The 18,475-nt window shown below is 43.7% G+C and overlaps 1 protein-coding gene across 4 annotated transcripts in view; it reads right to left on the bottom strand.

The window, feature by feature from the left end:
- The window catches only part of PPP1R14C (protein phosphatase 1 regulatory inhibitor subunit 14C), an 86,534-nt gene that overhangs the window by 25,279 nt on the left and 42,780 nt on the right, over positions 1-18,475 (bottom strand). For all 4 annotated transcript variants that reach the window (XM_077896664.1, XM_077896644.1, XM_077896659.1 and 1 more), the window contains exons 2-3: positions 4,724-4,807; positions 3,330-3,362 (exon numbers count right to left, since the gene is read on the bottom strand). In XM_077896664.1, the coding sequence (XP_077752790.1) occupies positions 3,330-3,362; positions 4,724-4,807 (117 nt within the window). The remainder of the gene's footprint in view (positions 1-3,329; positions 3,363-4,723; positions 4,808-18,475) is intronic.

Below are 18,475 nucleotides of genomic sequence, written 5' to 3'. Positions count from 1 at the left end.
CTTTCTTGACTTTCCTACTGTTCTTGTCTAACCTTTCACAACATTTTAATATAACTCTCCAAATACCTAATTAATTTAACTCTTATATTAATTCCCCCAGACAACTATAAATAAAGAAGCTTTTTTCCAAAAGAACTCATAGTGAGGTCTATTGCCTCCATCCTGTCCTTGCTTCCAGAAAGCCTCTAATCAAACTATCAATTCCTCAAGGAGTTTAGATAGCAAGCAAAGACAAAACAAATCTCTCCAGTAAAAAGAGGTCTAAATAGCAACATTTTGAGTGGGGACTACTTCCTCCACACACACACCACTAAAAAAAAAAAATGGGGTTTGCAACCAGGTCACTCCATAGCGACACCCACCAACGGACAAGCTGTGCTCATGCTACACAATTAGTTTACCGGCTCCTAATACTCATACATAGACACACTGCCAAAAATCAGCAAAGACAGACAAAAACAGAAAGAAGAGATTCAGAGAAAAGAGATAATGCTGAGAGCAGAAAAATCTTTAAAAAAAGGAAATTAAACATTTGATTAATATCCTCAAAGAGAAAAAATTATAAAACGTGTGAATGAAACAAGAAATACTAAAAATACAGTGAACAGAGATCAAGAAAGTGCTCTTAAATATTAAAAATAACACACTGAGAACTTAAAATAACAAAACTTTAAAAGGCTAGGAAATAAAGTCAGAAGTCTTTCACAAAGTAGAACAAAAACTCAAAGAGATGAACAACAAAAGGAAAAAGATAAAAAAATTAGAGGATTCATCCAAAAGATGTAGCACCTAGATAATAGGAGAACCAGTATTACAGAATAATGAGGAATAAATTGATGAAACAAATAATATTTTTTTAAGAACTGAAAGACATAAATCTTCAAACTAAAAGAGAGTGCAAAATACCCAGCACATGAGTAATAAAGGACGCACAGTAAAGCATATCACGGTAAAATTTCAAAGTATGGAGGTAATCTTAAAAGTTAATTGAGGGGGGACAAATAGGTCACATACAAAGGGCTAAGAATGGCATCAGATTTCATAATACTAGAAATAACAAACTAGGATAATGCCTTAAAATTGAGTTTTAATACTGAATTTTGTCCCAGAATTCTATACCATCCCAAATTATTAATCAAAATACATTTTCATACATGCGAGGATTCAAAAACTTTACCTTCTATGCATCCTTTCCCAAAAAGCTACTGGAGGACATACTTTCCAAAAATGAGGAAGATTGGGATTTAAGAAACAAAGCATCTAACAGGACAGCAGTGAACAGAAATCTTATTACAGTAGCTACTCAGTAGGCCCCAAAAATAACTTCACTAGATTATTGCATAGGGGTGCCAGGAGGAAACTTCTAGGGTAGGGGCATAGTAATGACAGGCTTGAGTATACAGAAAATATACTACATGTTTGACAAAGATATTGAAGAATTCAACAAAAAATAACAATAGGTACTAGACAAAAATAAAAGAAAAGATAGTATCAATTTCAGGGAAAACAAAGAGCTATATAAAGAAGGAGACATGGTTATATTTCACTGCTTGGCTTAGCAGTGAAAATATTTGTTTAAATCATAATACTATAAACCTTGACCACTGATTCAATAAAATACTAGTCAATACCTTTATTAAGGGAATGGAGGGAAATGAATCACTTGGAGAGTGAGAGAGCTATCATATTTCCCCATAAGCCAATAAATGAAAAAAATAAATAAGTAAACAGCAATTGCATATTTAGGAATACAAGAGTAAATAGCAGGAAAACAGCCAAAAATGTTGATGTATAAAACTATATGAATATAATATATAATATAATATATATACCTTTAGGAAAAGGTACTGAGGAAGGGGAAAGGCAATGTTACTTTTTCTTTATAAGCCTAATTGTATTTTGGCTTTCAAAACTATGAATATGTATTACATTAATTTAAAAATATAATAACTTTATAATTTTAAAATTAATTTTAAAAATATCTATGACTACAAGATGCAATCAACATAAAAGAACACTGGAGATTATAAGAATAAAACTCAAATAACTAACTGGCCTCAAGCCAAATGATCACAAAACACCCTAGTCATTTAAATCTTACCCACTCTTGTGAAAGTATGCTTTCTTCTCATTTTGTAATTATATCACTTCAAAAATCAGAAGTCCTATCTCCATTACTTTAATGTTGCAAAAAATATCTTATGGATCTTGTGCCTTCTCTGATTCATCAGAGGAATAAATGAAAAGGAATTCCTTTACCAATCTTTTCATAACTGATCATATCCTTAATTTCTACACCATGCTTTCACTCTTTGAGTACACATTAATTGCTTTGGTCTAATCAAACTAATACCCATTTTTTATATTAATATTTATCCATTTGATGATAAATATGCAAACAAAGCATAATATTTCTCCTTCCAATAAAGGCAATTTTTCTGAATGACAGATTTCACTTAAAGCTTCTTAAAGATGCATAGCTATATACTAAAAGAATATATTCTCCAGTTATAAATCTAACACCTTTACTAAAATGATTTCCAACCCTCTCACAATTACCTTTGAATTTGGCTTTTAGGAATAATTGAGTGATGGGCATTTAAGGAGGGCACTTGATGTAATGAACACTGGGTGCTATAAGCAAATGATGAATCACTAAATTCTACCCCTGAAACTAGTATACATTATATGTTAACTAAATTGAATATAAATAAAGAATTAAAAAAAAACAAGCAACACATCCAATTCCATTAGTTTTTTTTTATAAATTTATTTTTTATTGGTGTTCAATTTGCCAACATATAGAATAACACTCAGCGCTCATCCCGTCAAGTGCCCACCTCAGCGCCCACCACCCAGTCACCCCCACCCCCCGCCCACCTCCCCTAATTCGTTTCCCAGAGTTAGGAGTCTTTCATGTTCTGTCTCCCTTTCTGATATTTCCCACTTATTTTTTCTCCTTTCCCCTCTATTCCCTTCACTATTTTTTATATTCCCCAAATGAATGAGACCATATAATGTTTGTCCTTCTCCGATTGACTCATTTCACTCAGCATAATACCCTCCAGTTCCATCCATGTCAAAGCAAATCCAATTCCATTAGTTTTAAGTCTTCCTGAACCAGGTATGCTTGGGCATACATTTAAGGAAGTTAATACTAGTCAAGCATTGCACTTCACTTACGAGATAATAACTACTACTTAGTATATACATAACTGAAGCATATACTGTTGTTTAGCTTTAAAAATACACAAATTAAAAAAAAATACACAAATTGGTTTCATAAAAACTAATGCAAACATGGCATTTAGGAAAAGCAATTTGTTTACCTCTGTTGGTTTGTAGCAGTCTACAAGAGCTTCCTAGAATAAAATACACAGAAAGTAAGTTTGATTATTTTAAAATTCAGTATCATTTTAAAAGTGAAATTAAAAATCATTTTCATTTTATCTTTATGGTATTATTCTAAACTTGATAAATCCAGATTTCATGTCAACAATCTAGAATCACACTTTGTTTCAGCACCTGTTGGATCATCTTGAAGATACCAAAAGTTGTACCTTCCTATGCAGGAGTGCCTTGCACTCTTCAGAACACACACTCACACCTTTCCTTTGGCCTATTAACATGGTTAATAATAAACTGTATATGCTTAAATTGAGACAGCTTGTGGGAAATGGTAATAATCACCCTGGACACAGAAAGCAGGGGGCCTGGCTGTAATTCAACCACAAATCAACTTGTCACACCTCTAGAAGCTTCAGTGTCCTCGCCTGGGAAACCAAAGTGGGTGGCCTACAGTAGGTAAAGCTCTCAATTTTAAAAACACTTTTATATATCATTACATTTTCTACAGAACTGGTACCTGCTTTATTTTTTCAACTTTCATAACTAGATGCTATCATGTCCCAACTAAATTTACCATCAAGAATTAATCATTAAGCTGAGACGGTTCACCACACGAGGGACACTAGTAATTATTAACATGTTGATCACATTAATACATTAAAATGTGCCCTTTAATTGCCTTTAGAGATCACTTGTCATTTGCGATAACCAACAGCCATTAACAGTAATTATCGGTGAACATTAAGAACAGTGACAGGTCAAAAGTTAATTGGTTTTAGAAACTCCCAAATGTAGATTTTAAAATGATAGATTTGACCTCCCGTGGGAAGGGAAGTAAATGTTGTATTGCTCTAGACTAAGGAAACATCTCAACATCCATTGTTGTACTGGAATGCTACCAGGTGAACATACTCTAATGAAATGTCTTTTATTATGTTGTAAACAATCTTATCTAGAAATTTATTTCATACATGACATAATCCACAACTGTGAGACTAGAGTCCTGGACTTGGGTACTCCAGTTCTGGCTCAGCACCTCGCCTTCTCATACAACTGTGGAGCATCACTTCCATTCCTGGCAAATGGATTTCTGGAGGCAGAACCAGCTCTTCTTCCAAGAAGACGTAGCTACAGAAGCTCATATTCATTAGGTGGTTTGAGAACTGACTGTAGTCAAGAACTGCTCTACCATCAGAGATGCAGTGCATGAGAACAGATACCTAGCACTACACTGCTTTCCTCTCAGCAAACTGCCATTGCTCAAGTCCTCGTGGTAACACCACAACAGGGCAGGATCAGTGTATGCCAGACTTGGAGATCCAAGTGGATTCAAGCATCCATGACTGGCAAGTTCTAGATTTTGAAAGCTGCTTACCCGTAATTTTAAAGCTCTCTCTTCTTCGCTGTCTGCATCAAGTAGATCATCAATGTCAATTTCTACTTCTGGCATTTCTTCTTCCTGGTTGGGCGGGGGCGGGGGGGCAAATGGGAAGGCATTCTATTTAGTGAGAAGTCATATTGCACCAAAATGATTTAACTTAAATAAATGACTACATCATCAATTAAGGGGGGGGGAGATCAACAATTAGGGGGAAGGAGAGACCAGAGGTAAGAGAAAGGAAAGACGGAGAAGGGGAAGAGTAGGAGAAAGAGAGAAAGAGGGGAGAAAGGAGAAGCCAGAAGAAAGGCGAGGAAGATGGGAGCTGGGGTAAGTGGAAGGAAGGAGGGGGGGAAGGAAGGGAGGGGGAAGAGGGAGCAAAGGAGATTTAAGAGTCATGAAGCAGTAGAAAGTAATATTTCAAAGATGGAAATTTCCCACATTCTGGTAGAAAACTACAATTATTAATATACCATGGGACTCAGCAGATTATAGAAAGAGCAGTGAGAGTTGCAGTTTCCTACCCAACCTCTACCCTTAGCGTGGTGGCTTTGACCCCAGTTCCTGACATAGAGCTTCTAAATGCCTTAAGAAATTCTGAATTTCCCCAGGGAAATTTCCTGGCTGGTAGGAACATCTTTAGTCCTTTTTCTTTTTCAAAGATTTTATTCATTTATTCATGAGAGACACAGAGAGAGAGAGAGAGAGGCAGAAACATAGGGGAGGGAGAAGCAGGCTCCATGAAGGGAGCCAGATGTGGGACTTGATCCCGGAGTCCCAGGATCACGCCCTGAGCTGAAGGCAGAGGCCCAACCACTGAGCCACCCAGGCGTCCTGGAACATCTTTAATCCTAATGAGATGACTCTTGGTGGGCTTTTAGGGGCTGGTCATAAGAAAGACCAAACCATGATTAATAGTTTAGAACTTTCCACCATATCCCTGCCCCCTCCTTCCTGGAAGGAGAGAGGGGCTGGAAATGGAGGTGGGTACAGATGTGGCCTCTATCCAGGCTGAGGTTGCTGGAAGGATCCCAAGGCTGCACTCTGTGATCAGGATGCTGCAAAAGACCACACTGGATGTGCATGTCCTTTCCTCCCTCCATGGGTACAGCTTCCCTGACTGCCACCCCTGACCCCCATCCATGCTGGTGCTCTGTCACTCTATACTGCCTGTGCCCCACTTCCTATTTTTGTGCGTATGTGAAATCCTGGATAAAAGGAGAGTCATTTAGGAAGCCACAAACAGATGGTGGTACAGCTCTCAAGGGTCTACCAGACTTTCCACAGTGAAAGGACAGGTGGGGACTGAAACACCAACAAAGAAACCACTAGATTATAAAACAGCCAGCAGCCCACAAACACAGACCACAGCCAGAGACCTGCAGTGTGGACAGAACCTGTAGGGAACCTCCCCAAGCCAGTAAATGTCAAAGTAATCCCTTTGGTCCCTGGAGCAGAGCCCAGCACACACTGGGGTGTAAATTTGGTTAGAGATTAATTCTGTGGATTAATCCACAGTACACTGTGGCTTTAACAACTACCATAAAAGGCCAAAACACCCACAACCAGTTTCAGCTGGTTCTAGAAAAGCTAAGCAAAAGAGATAAACCCACAAGTTCCTATCGAAATGATCTATACAGAATCCTCCTCAGTTTCTCCACTCCTCCCCCAAAACAGTCCTTTGGCTTTGGCCATTAATATTTGAGGTGGACACAAAGTATATATTTAAGTCAAGGTTATTAATGTACTTGAACACAGGAAGTGGGACATAGAACCAGCTCAAGGAATCACAACCAAGGGAAGCTTGGCATCTGCTATTCCTCAATACACTAAGTAAAGAACGTTCTCCTCAGAACAGTGCAGCAATGGGTCTCCCTTCAAACATTCAGCTTTGATGCCCTGCCAAAGTTGGTCAAATGGGCCTTCACTTGTGCAGCAATGCAAAGTCCCACCCATGCAGGAAGCTCTCCCTCAGGCATGACATGTGACCCATTTTCCCCAACCTTCAAGATCCAGGTGAAGTTCACTAAGATGAAATACAATAAAAAATTCAGTTGCTCAGTCACATTACCCACATTTCAGTGCCCAGTGGCCACAGGTGGCCCATGGCTCCTGCACTGATGTAGAACCTGTCATTCCATTGGATAGGACTGACCTGGAGTCCGCTTAGCCCCTGGCCCAGATACTGGGAAGTAGAGCTTCCTTCCCTCTTAAAGGAGTGTGGTGGGAGTAAAGAAATGCCCAGCACCACAAGGTCACGAAGGGTCACTTGGCTTTCCAAGTGGGAAACTTGATGCAAATTGTCTTTACCAACTAATTATAACAATCACTGGGCATAGACACTCTCTACCAACCTATGATCCTTCTCGTTGCCCCTCACACACCCGTCACTGGCTAAGAGGAATCTGAGCTCAGCATACACCAGGAGTGTGGCATAGGGGTGTGTTCTGAAGGTCAGTGACGCCAAAACCAAAGCCCGGGGACACAATGGCATAGAGACGTGGGCCATGGAGGTACATGTGGGAAAGTCCTGGGGAGCAAATACTGAGCCAGTATCACATATTGAATCCCATGTATATTTGGTATTTACAATTTTCAATGAGGAGTGTAGAAATATTCTACATTCAATTGACATCGTCTTTAGCTCTATTTAATGTATACAACAGTATCACTGAATAAAGAACTTTAGTGATAGATGACATCATAGACAAGGGAGTAACCACAGCCACATCTCTCTCTGATGTGCTAGAGTTTAGTTGCATTTGAGAACTTCACCACATTAAAAATAGATCTCAAAACAGTGGTTATGGTGAAAGTAAGTGAAACAATCTCTTCAAGGTCCCTGGGCCAAGTCACCAGCTAACACATCCCTGCTTTAGTCAGAGGCCTTCCTGTTAGCACCCACAGAACAAGTCCCTCGATCATGACCACGCATCTTTCTGATCATACATCTGTTAAGAATCCACTACATGCAAGGCATTGTGGGTCACATACTGTGAGACTCTGTCGGGGAGGGACTGTCAGTCTCAGCTCCAAACAAAATAACATGCGATGGCAGCAAAAGAGAAAGACAAAACCCAAGTGCTTTAGTAATTAATGGAAGAGAAGACTTCCACCAAGGGCTGCCGAGATGGGTTTCACTAAGGAGTGTGTAAGGTGGCCATGCAGAGTGGACAGGGTTGTGGGGAAAGGGAGAACAGCCACAGAAAGCAAAATGGTACACAGGAAGCAAAAATACAATGTATGTCGTAAACATGGAGTGTAGAAAGGTCCTCGGCCTGGGAGTCAGACGCCCTGTGCTGCCAATTTAATGCCTATGGTGAGCAGACAGGTAACAGAAATGTGTGTAAGGCTGCCCGGGGGTGCTATAGGGAGGAGTGGGGAGCACGGCAAATTGGAGAAAACATGCCCCCAAGAAAGACAGCACAGAACACTCCATTCCTGCCCATTGTGACCTTCCTTTTGAGAACACATGCTTAGTGCTGCCAGATTTTCTATCTTTTCAGGAGAAGCTGAAAATACAGATTTTAAATAGAAAACTATCACATTATTTTAAAAGTTGGTTAACAATTCCTGAAAATACTGTCAAGGACAAAGTCCATCACACTGCAGGCAGCAGTCTTCCCTCATCCTGCAGAGACTAGCCCACGGAAGGTTCTAGAGCAAGGGTAGGAAATGCTGGAAGGGGAGCCGGCCGATTCGCAGGGCCACGAGCAAGGGGGAGGAGGTGGGGAGATGAGGAGGCTGTGGACAAGCACACACTCATCCCAGCGTGAGCCACCCGGGCTTGAATGAGTTGTGGCAAGAACGAAAAGATGTTAAACCGTGAGTAACAGGGAGGGAAAACAGATGGCATTTGTTGATGAACTGGGCAGTGGATGAGGGAAAAGGAAAAGGTAGGAGAAGGTCTACGTTTTGAGGCCAAGAGGTGGTGGAGGAAAATGCGGTAATAGGGAGCACGTCTGGGGCCTTGAGGGCAGTTCACAACCGACAAGCAGCTCCGACCTAAGCCATCTGCGATACCCTCTCCCCGCAGTGCAAGAGCAGACGTGGGACCCCCACGCAGCCACCACAAAGGGACACATGGCAGTGCTGAGTGGCAGAGTCGGGCCTGTGCAGGCAGCAGCTGCAGCCTGGAGCCGGCGACCACGGCTGGGAGCGCACAACAGGCCCGGGCACGAGGATGCACTCATGCCACCCACGCAGGCTCCCGAGGCACGGCCGGCCTGTGGCAACACACACACCCTCGAGCACACACACCCTCTCACATGCACACGCACACTCACGCACGGACACGCACTGACACATATGCGTACACTCTCATATGCACATATGCACATACTTGTACACACTCATGCACACATTGTCACATGTGCATATACTCACATGCACACACTCTCACATACCCTCTCCCATGCACACACACACACACTTTCTCACATGTGTGTGTACACACTCATATACCACAAGCACACACACTTCTAACTTGTCAGAAAATTTATACCATGAACCGTGTCAAGTGTGGTGTCAAATGTGTTTATATTTTTAAGAAATACAAATGCTCGCTTCTCTCCACAGCAGTGATGGGGGCGGGAGTGCTTGAGCTACAACAGCTTGAAAATGGATTATGGTTTTCCAGCTCTGAGACACACAGCCTAACGGCTCCCTGGAAGTGCCAGAGGCTCACAGTTGTCAGCAGTCTCCATCTCCAATAGGGACGTGAGTGCCCCGGGATTAGAGCCTGTGACCCTAGGACACGGGGGCAGTACAGGTGGAGCAGTTGGGGCAGGGGTGGGGACCGTCTGTTCCCACAGCCGGCACCTCTGAGCACTCGCCCTGCTGCAAGCACACAGGGGAAATGGGCTTAGGAAGAACCTAAAAAGAACAGAAGTGAGTTGAATCTGAGGGATTCCACGCGTTCCCTATGAAAATATTTACATTCCATGTTTTCACTTTAATGACAATCCCAAAAATTTCTGTAAGCAAGCATATTTATTCTAAGAACCATCTGGATGACCATCCTCTAACCTATAACTCCACTCTGTGTTTACACATTGGCATCAAGCAGAATTACTTTAACTGTCATGGGCTAATGAAGAAAAAGCCAGAGATTCAATACCAAATAGATTTAATACCCATTAGATTTATACCTCAGTGACGTCTGCACACCAGGTGAAGCCAGAAGACATCTCTCACAGGACACGCAGGGACAGGGCTGTGCCTCCTTCCTAACCTTGAAAAGAGTGACATTAGCCATCACACTAAATTCACATGGTGTGCTTGGATTCCATTGGCTGGGTGCTTTATGGCTAATTTGCAATTTCAATTTGATTTTATAATTGGAAGATAAGTGTGAAGAGTTATACTTGGTCTTAAGTGGTACCTATTTAAATATTATAATATTAAATGTTTAAACCAGCCCTGGAAACTGCAAGAAATCTTCTCCACTGAAAAAAGAGCCTAGCCTCCCCTACAGTACATCATTGTGGAATTTCAAAACACTGGGGATGAGGAGGAGACCCTAGAAGCAGGATTCAAGAAAGGAAACAGGTCACACATAGGCAATCAGAGAACTGGCATCATCAGGCAAGAGAGCAGTCATTTCAAAATCCTGAGGGGAAACGATTTCCAAACTGGATGCCTCCATGTCCACAAACTGCCAACTAAGAGGCAGAGAATTACCACAGATATTTCAAGACACGTCAGGTTTTACATCTTAATATATCTCTCTCCCTTTGGGGCACTCCGAGGGGCTGGAATAGGATGGCTTCACAGGGAACCAAAGTGGGGGAAACAAGTGTAGGTCATCCTAGCTCCAACACCCTTGGTGAGTGGTATGATACCATGCTACTAGTATTTCCCTAGTACCTACTTATTTTAAAATTCAAATAAGCTTCTGGGGTTGAAGCTGGCTCAGAGACAAACAGCAATATCTCCCAAACTCTTCCAGAAAGGAAAGAAAGAAAGAAAAGAAAGAAATGAAAGAAAAGAAAGGAAGGAAGGAAGGAAGGAAGGAAGGAAGGAAGGAAGGAAGGAAGGAAAGAAAGAAAGGAAAGAAGAAAGAAAGAAAGAAAGAAAGAAAGAAAGAAAGAAAGAAAGAAAGGGAAAGAAAGAAAGAGAAAGAAAGAAAGAAAAAGGAAGGAAGGAAGGAAGGAAGGAAGGAAGGAAGGAAGGAAGGCAGGCAGGCTAACCAAACTTTATCCTGTAATGAAGGGATAATTAAGATAATGTCCACAGAGGATGCTATTCTTCTTTTTTTTTTTTTCAAGATTTTATTCATTTATTTGAGAAAGGGAGAGAGAAAGAAAGAGAGAACACGCAAGAGCACAAGAGCAAGGGGAAGGAGAAGCTGACTCCCCGCTGACCAGGGAGCCCGATGTGGGCTTGATCCCAGGACCCTGAGATCACGACCTGAGCCAAAAACAGACGCTTAACCAACTGAGCCAGCCAGGTGCCCCAGAGGATGCTATTCTTGCCACCCAGAAGAGCAAGTCTGTACTTCCCTTTATCCCACACACCCCACAGCTAAAGTTCATTTCTGGAACACTCAGACCAGCTGCCATAGAGAAGGGAAAAACCACAAGACATCCATTGTCACCACTCACATTCACCTAGCACCCCACACGGAGCGTCACCCCTTTCCTCTTGGTCAAGAAAACATGATGTGATATGAGTGAGCAATACTGATGTTATTTTACAAACACCATAAAATGTTTTAATTTGTCAATAGTTCCCTTGCTTGACTTAGTACTTTTTACTATTATCATTAAGCAAATGACTTGTGACACAGCTTCAAGTCATAGAAGCCCAGGGAAGAACTGTTAGCCTAACAATCAACAATACAAAATGAGTAGCAACTCATAGATAGAAAGATTCACACTGCTGGTCTTGTGAGATTATTCTAGAACCAGGCAGATCTACAGCAAAAGCTAAGAGTACAAGGCAGATCCATGCAACATCTATTGACTGAATACCTACTACCCACCAAGCACTTTCTAGATGCCAGAGAGAAAGAACAAATAACTGACAAAAATACCTGTTCTTGGGGCACCTGGGTGGCTCAATGGTTGAGCGTCTGCCTTTGGCTCATGTCATGATCCCAGGGTCCTGGGATGGAGTCCCGTATCAGGCTCCCCATAGGGAGCCTGCTTCTCCCTCTGCCTGTGTCTCTGCTTCTCTCTCTCTGTGTCTCTCATGAATAAATAAATACAGTCTTTAAAACAGAAAAAAAAAAAACCCTGTTCTTGTGGAGATCAAACCCCAATAGGGGACAACAGACAATAAACATGTAAGTACCATATACAGCATAGCAAATGGTAATAGATACTTTGAAGAAAAAAACAGGCACAGGGGAGGGACAGGGAATAGCAAGGCTAGAATTTTACAGAGGATGAGAAAAACAGCTGAATAATAGACCTTGAAGAGAGTGACAGAAGCCATGTCGATGTCTGGAGGAAAACATAGAGCGGGAGAAGCAAGTGCCCAGGTGTATCAGAGAAGCTACGAGGAGCCAGGGGTCACTGTGGTAGGCTTGGGGTGAGGCCCCCCTAAAGACTGACACGTCCTCTGAGAGAGAAGCTGCTCTGAGCCTGGGCACAGTGGTGACGTGATCTGTTTGACCTTCTGAAAAGAATCACCCTGGGCTGTGGGAGGCATGGGCGTGAACAGAGTCCACGTAGGAGGCAGCAGAATTCACCTGGTAAGAGACAATACGACCTTAGACCAGGCGACAGTAGCACAATATACATTCTCTTCTTATTTGGGTCACAGCTAATCCAGACCTCGAAGAGCAGACTGCACACACGCAGCTCCACGGGTTCCCGAGGCTGGCGGGGCTAGAGCATCCCACCAGGTGTGGGTATCGGGTGCACACCTATTAAGCAGGAGCAGTAGGTGAGTACATTCATGGGCGGGAGCCACTGGGACACACACTTAGGGACTGAGGGCCAGCATTTGGGTGAGGAGGTGCCCAGGCTGAGAAAGCTAAGGAAAGGAGCTGCGTGGGAAAGCAACCGAACAGCACAGAGCCAAGCCAGGGAGGTGCTTTCTCAGATCTGAACCCCGTTTCCCGTCCTGCCCCCGCCCCATGTAAATTGTTCCTCACTGAAGGGCTACGCCAGGCTGGCCTCTGCCAAATCTCTGCCCTTCCCAAATCCCAAGTGTAGCAATTTATTTTCACAAATGAATATCTCTGGAGAGAGAAGCATAGCTCTCCAGACATGGATTTTGGGGGTTTTTTTGGTTTTTTTTTTTTTTGGTTTTTTTTTTTTTTTTTTAAAAAGAGGACTCAGAGTCAGGGTAGAACACAGGTGTTCTATGTCCTGCCCTTGGTCTCAATAGTTCATGAAACCACGTCTTTCTGTGATAAAAAGGACCCCAGGGAGTTTAGGTGAATAGAGCACAGAACGGGAATCCAGGAATGAAAGTGTCATCTTCCCACATATGCCCCAGGCTGCCCTGCTTCTCAGCACAGATGAGACCCCTTGCTGCACGGAGTTGGAGAGAGACCCAGGTTCAATTGCATTCCTGCCACTTACAACCTATGCGAGCTGGAGCAAGGTCACTCATGCTCCTAACCCTTGTTTCCCACGCCTGTAAAATGGGGCCAAATACAAAAAGCCAGCACAATGGTGCCTGGGCACATCGCACAAGCTGAACGATCAGTAACACAACCTTATATGTGGCTAACGTTTCTGAGCACGTTTGACCAGCTGATCCTTCTTTTTAAAAATTTAATGTAAATGTCTCTTTCAGGGCATCTTAGACTCCTTGTGCCTGAAAATTGCAAGTAAAGACCTAACACATCACCAACTTGTTCAAAACCACAAGGATTAAAGGGAGGGGAGAATATAAGCAAAACCCCCCAGCGGCAGAACTTTTTGGAAACACCAACACTTTGCTCTGCATTTCTGCGTCTGAGCACTAAACATGTGCAGCTGGTCATGAACAACGCCAAAGTGACAAGAAAATCAGAAGCTAGTAACCTAATAAGGTATTTGAAGATAAGTGAGAGCTAAGGCAGTTCATAGAGATGGCAAGGACAGGCTTCTTAGCCATGGCATAACGGGTGTCCCGAAGGTTCTGGTTACACTGAACAGACAGCCACTATCCTCATGCTATCTGGGAGAGAATAAAGGGCTGTTCTGGAAGAGAGGATTGGTGTCACCCAAGGAGAGCAAGAGCCAAAGGGTGCGCAGCCTGTTTCTAAGAAGTCACACTTCGCTGCATCCTGCTTCCCATCCATTCAGTAATACGGCTGAGACTGTCTTCTGATAGAAGATGATCAATACCCACCTTTTTAGAAAAACTGCTTCAGGGCCAAGCAGAACTCTCTAGGCTGGAAACACTCAGACCCAGGGTGTCACAAACACAAGTGCCTGTGACAGCTCAGTCCTTTATTATTATTATTATTATTATTATTATTATTATTATTATTATTATTTATTTGAGAGCAAGAAGGAAAGAGAGAGCACAAGCAAGGGGAGGGACAGAGGGGGAGGGAAAAGCAGGGAGCCTGATGCAGGGCTCAATCCCAGAACCCTGGGATCATGACCTGAGCCAAAGGCAGACGTTTAACCGATGAGCCATGCAGATGCCCAACAGCTCAGTTCTTAGAAGAAAGTCTTCCCACACCATCAAACCCATTACCACACTGCTCGCGACTGAATCATTCCAATGGGAATCTGGGTGACCAGAGCATTGGATTTCCAGAACACAGAATACTGAATGCAGACGTTTGCCCACCTCCCACCTTGGGAAAGCTCCTAAATCTGCAATGGTTAAATGTGTTCAGGGCTGACAGGTAGGCAGAAGACTGAGATGAGGCGGAACCACCATTAGGAAGAGATGCCAGGTACTGAAAAGAAGGTGTGATTCCCATATGGAGCTCACCAGGTGCAGACCAGCAGGTGCGGTCCACTTGTGGTGTAAAAGACTATTGTTGAAATAGTTCTCAAGCCACCAAAAGACATGGAGGAACCTTATATACGTATTGCTAAGTGAAGGAAGCCAGTCTAAAAAGGCTACACAGCATATGATTCCAACTATATGACGTTCTGGAAAAGGCAAAACTATAGAGACAGTGGAAAGATCAGTGGTTGCCAAAGGCTTGGGGGAAAGGAGGGATGAACAGGTGATGCACAGGGCACTTCAGGGCAGTGAGATCGTATGACATTGTAATGGTGGATAAATGTCATTACTGTCAAGTCCCATAGGAGGTACAACACAAAGAGTGAACCCTAATGAAAATTCTGGAGTCTGGCTAATAAAGAACTATCAATATTGGCTCATCAGTTTTAAGAAATACACCAGAGTAATACTAGCTTTAACAACAGAGGGCGTCTGGGTGGCTCAATTAGTTAGGCATCTGCCTTCAGCTCAGGTCATGATCCCAGGGTCCTGGGATCGAGCCCCACGTGGAGCTCTCTGCTCAGCGGAGAGTCTGCTTCTCCCTTGTCCCCTTCTCCTGCTCTCTCTCTCTCATAAAGAAATTAAAAAAAAAAAAAAAAAAAACTTTAACAACAGGTGAAGCAGGGGAAGGGGAGGGGATGCCAAGAGGGTGTATGGGGATAATTTCCACTCAGGTACCTTCTAGGGTACAGTGAGAGCTCCAGGCCACCCAACAGGACATTCTGCCTGAGGAGGAGAACTTGCCAGAAGTTCCTTTCATTACCTCCCTCATACAGGAGTAGAGGGAGGGAAGAGAGGAGCTCTTAATCCAAGGGCCACACTGGGATCAGAGGGCAGGTCCCTGGGCACCTGGGCCTCACTGCCTTTGGTCAAAGTCGAGTCTCAGAAAGAAAGGACAGCCCCCCCCCAAAAAAAAGTGACTTAACCAGCGCTTCTGTGTGACATGAACAGACCAAAAGGAGCACTGCTTCGTAAGCAATTCCCATGATCACTTCCATGCAATGAGTGCTACTCCGCATAGGCAACATCACCATTCCAGGAAGCGTGGCCCATGACCCCTCCTCCCTCTCTCCCCCTCATCTAATCCATCATCAAATCTATCAATTCTCTGGCTTAAATGGCTTCTGAATCTGCGTTTTTACCTCTTCCACTATCCCCAAATCTACGTTAAATCATCTCTTGCCTAAATTATTACAGTTCTCTCCCAACTGCTGCCACATATCCATTCTCATCCTTTCCTCTGTCCAACCAAGGTAGCAAATTTAAGAACACTGAAAACCTGCTGAGAACCTTTCAGTGATTTCCTATCAGTCTTAAAAACCAAAATTTCTAGCACGGCCTATGAGCTGTGCTGGACGCCAGCACCCCCTGGCCCGTCCCCAATCTCTCAACATGCTACCCATCTAGGCCTCCACAGAGCCTTTGCACATGCATGTGTGGCATGCTTTTATTATCTGAAGTCAGCATCACTTTCTAAGGGAAAAAACCCTTGGTCTCACTTGTTCAAGGTCAACCTCCCAACCCCTGAAACTGTATGCCTAATACCACGTGCTTCTCTGTTGCATGTACCACACAGGTAAAAATTTACATTTGTTGGTGTCTGTCCCTAATCTGTAAGTCCATAGGGCAGTGCCTTTGCACAGTGCCCAGTAAACCCTTGATAATCATTCTTTAAATTCAGGAATGAACAATTCACTGAGTTAGGTATTATCCTCAGCACTATTTCACAGAATTGTGTGAGTATCTAGACTTGGGGGCTGAGGGCTTTGTTTCAAACTCAGACAACCTGACCCCAATATGTACAGCCTTGTGCCAACACATGTGCCATGCCTTTCAGAATGCAGCAGTGCTGAGCAAAAGATTTGTTCCTGCTGATGTCAGTGACTTTGGGAGTAGCAAGATAATGGCAGAGGCCTTTCAGTGGTGCTGGGCGGTAGCCAGAGAGCCCTCGAGGCACTGCTACACAGTCAAGGCTTTCAGCACCCCAGCTCATCAGAAATAGCCGAGGCACTCACCAATCTGGAATCCAGGAGGTGATTCCAAGTTTCCATGGAACACGCCCTTTGTGAAATACACATGAATGGATTCAGGGCTTTACGGCCAGTTTGGGAATGACTATCCATTTCCAGAGGACATGCTAAACCCCAGATGGAGGCCTGAGCCTCACCTGTTACAAACATGGTAGAGACGGTTTATGTAAATACTGTTGTTCTCTGCGCCTGTCCCAGAGAAGCCCATATCCACACCTGCAGATATGATCCAAAGGGACAGGCCACCAGGGTCTGGGCAAAGGACCAGTGTCTGTACTAGTCTACACTACCTACTAGTCCACAGTGGGAAAGGAGTGCTCCCAAGACTGGAAACAGGAACCGGACAGATCTACCCTGGGGTGCCAAGGATAAACCTTAAGTCTTAGGCAGGAAGGATTCAAGATTATAGTAGACGGAAAAAAGGCCAATTGCTCCACAGAAGCAAGTAATTAGAATCCTGACATCTTGAGAAATGGCTGTGATATATTGCCAGTCTCCTGAGGCTAAAAGAGAGTTTATTTAAGATCTGGTACTTTGGAAACTTAACTGATTTTTAATTGTAGGTCTAGTAATTTTTTTTTTTTTTTTTTGTTACTGCTCTCCTATAAAAGGACTCAATTTTTTAAATGTCAACTGGCTTCAACCATGACACTGAATACTCTGGGTGTACCTGAAGAGAATGTTAAAGTGTCCCCCACGGGACTCAATGGGGTAGCACAAAAGAAATCAAAGGTGTGGAAAATTCTAGGCGTGTGATCAAAGCAGCAGGAATGAGTCAGAGTTCCTTCTTCGACTGTTGACTCCCCACTTGAAGGCCTACTTCCAAAGCACTCTGCAGCTAGAAGCAGGAAGTTCTCTTTCTCAAGCCATGACTCACAGAACACCTGCCTCAGGAGTCCCTGTGCAGCCCAGTGAAAATGCAGATCCCTGGGCAGCCCCAGAGCCACTGGACCCCAACGTGGGAGGAGGAACTCCGAGTGTACACAAGTGACAAGAGCCACAGAGGATTCACAAACCAAGAAGTTTGCAAACCACTGCTTCGGAAGGTTTTGAGTGTCTTGCAGAAAGGGAAGACATTCCGTGACAGCAAGTGAAAACAGGAAGGAGGAGTCACTACTCCTCACATATGGTCACTGATTTCTGCTCCTCATTTAGAACCTTCATTCTACATTATGGGCTGGGTGCTGAGGGTTCCAGCATTAACAAGACATTTGACCGCCCCCCGCCTCACAGTTTGGGGAGCAAGACAGAGGCAAATGGTGGAACCCTGCCCGGCTGTGGAAGCACAACTCAGTCACACAAGTGAGAACAGGCTGTTTCATCCTAAGTCAGAGCCACAGGAGAATGGATCCCTGCCCCCAGGCCACTGTTGCTCAATCACTGCTCATCTCTGCTTCTCCTAGACCCTCTGTGAACAGATGGCACTGCTGGGCTCACCTGAGTGCTCCTTGGCTCCTGCTGGGCCTCCATTTTGAAAAGGACTCAAAAGACCCATCTTTCTCTGCGTTTGTAATTGCCCAGGTCTTACACACAGGATGAGACGAGGTCAGTGGGAATGTCGAGGAGAAACAAAGTTCTGGCACGGGACCGAGCCCTTCACACACCTCTCACCAAGGAGCAGCCCTCCTCTCCCTGCAGAGGGCGGGTTTCTGGCATCCTGTAGCCAGAGCACATGCAAAACCCGAGAGCCAGTCCTCCTCCTCCTAGCCTGTAGCAACAGGGAGACAGATGTCATAACCAGATTGTTTCTACACTGGAAAGCAATGCTTCAACCACTTGGATACCCACCACCAGACACCCCATAACAGTC

This window comes from Canis aureus, chromosome 1 (assembly GCF_053574225.1).
Source record: "Canis aureus isolate CA01 chromosome 1, VMU_Caureus_v.1.0, whole genome shotgun sequence".
In the NCBI taxonomy this organism is placed as follows: Eukaryota; Metazoa; Chordata; class Mammalia; order Carnivora; family Canidae; genus Canis; species Canis aureus.
Note: the sequence above shows the minus strand (reverse complement) of the source record. Positions and strands in the feature narration are given on the sequence as shown.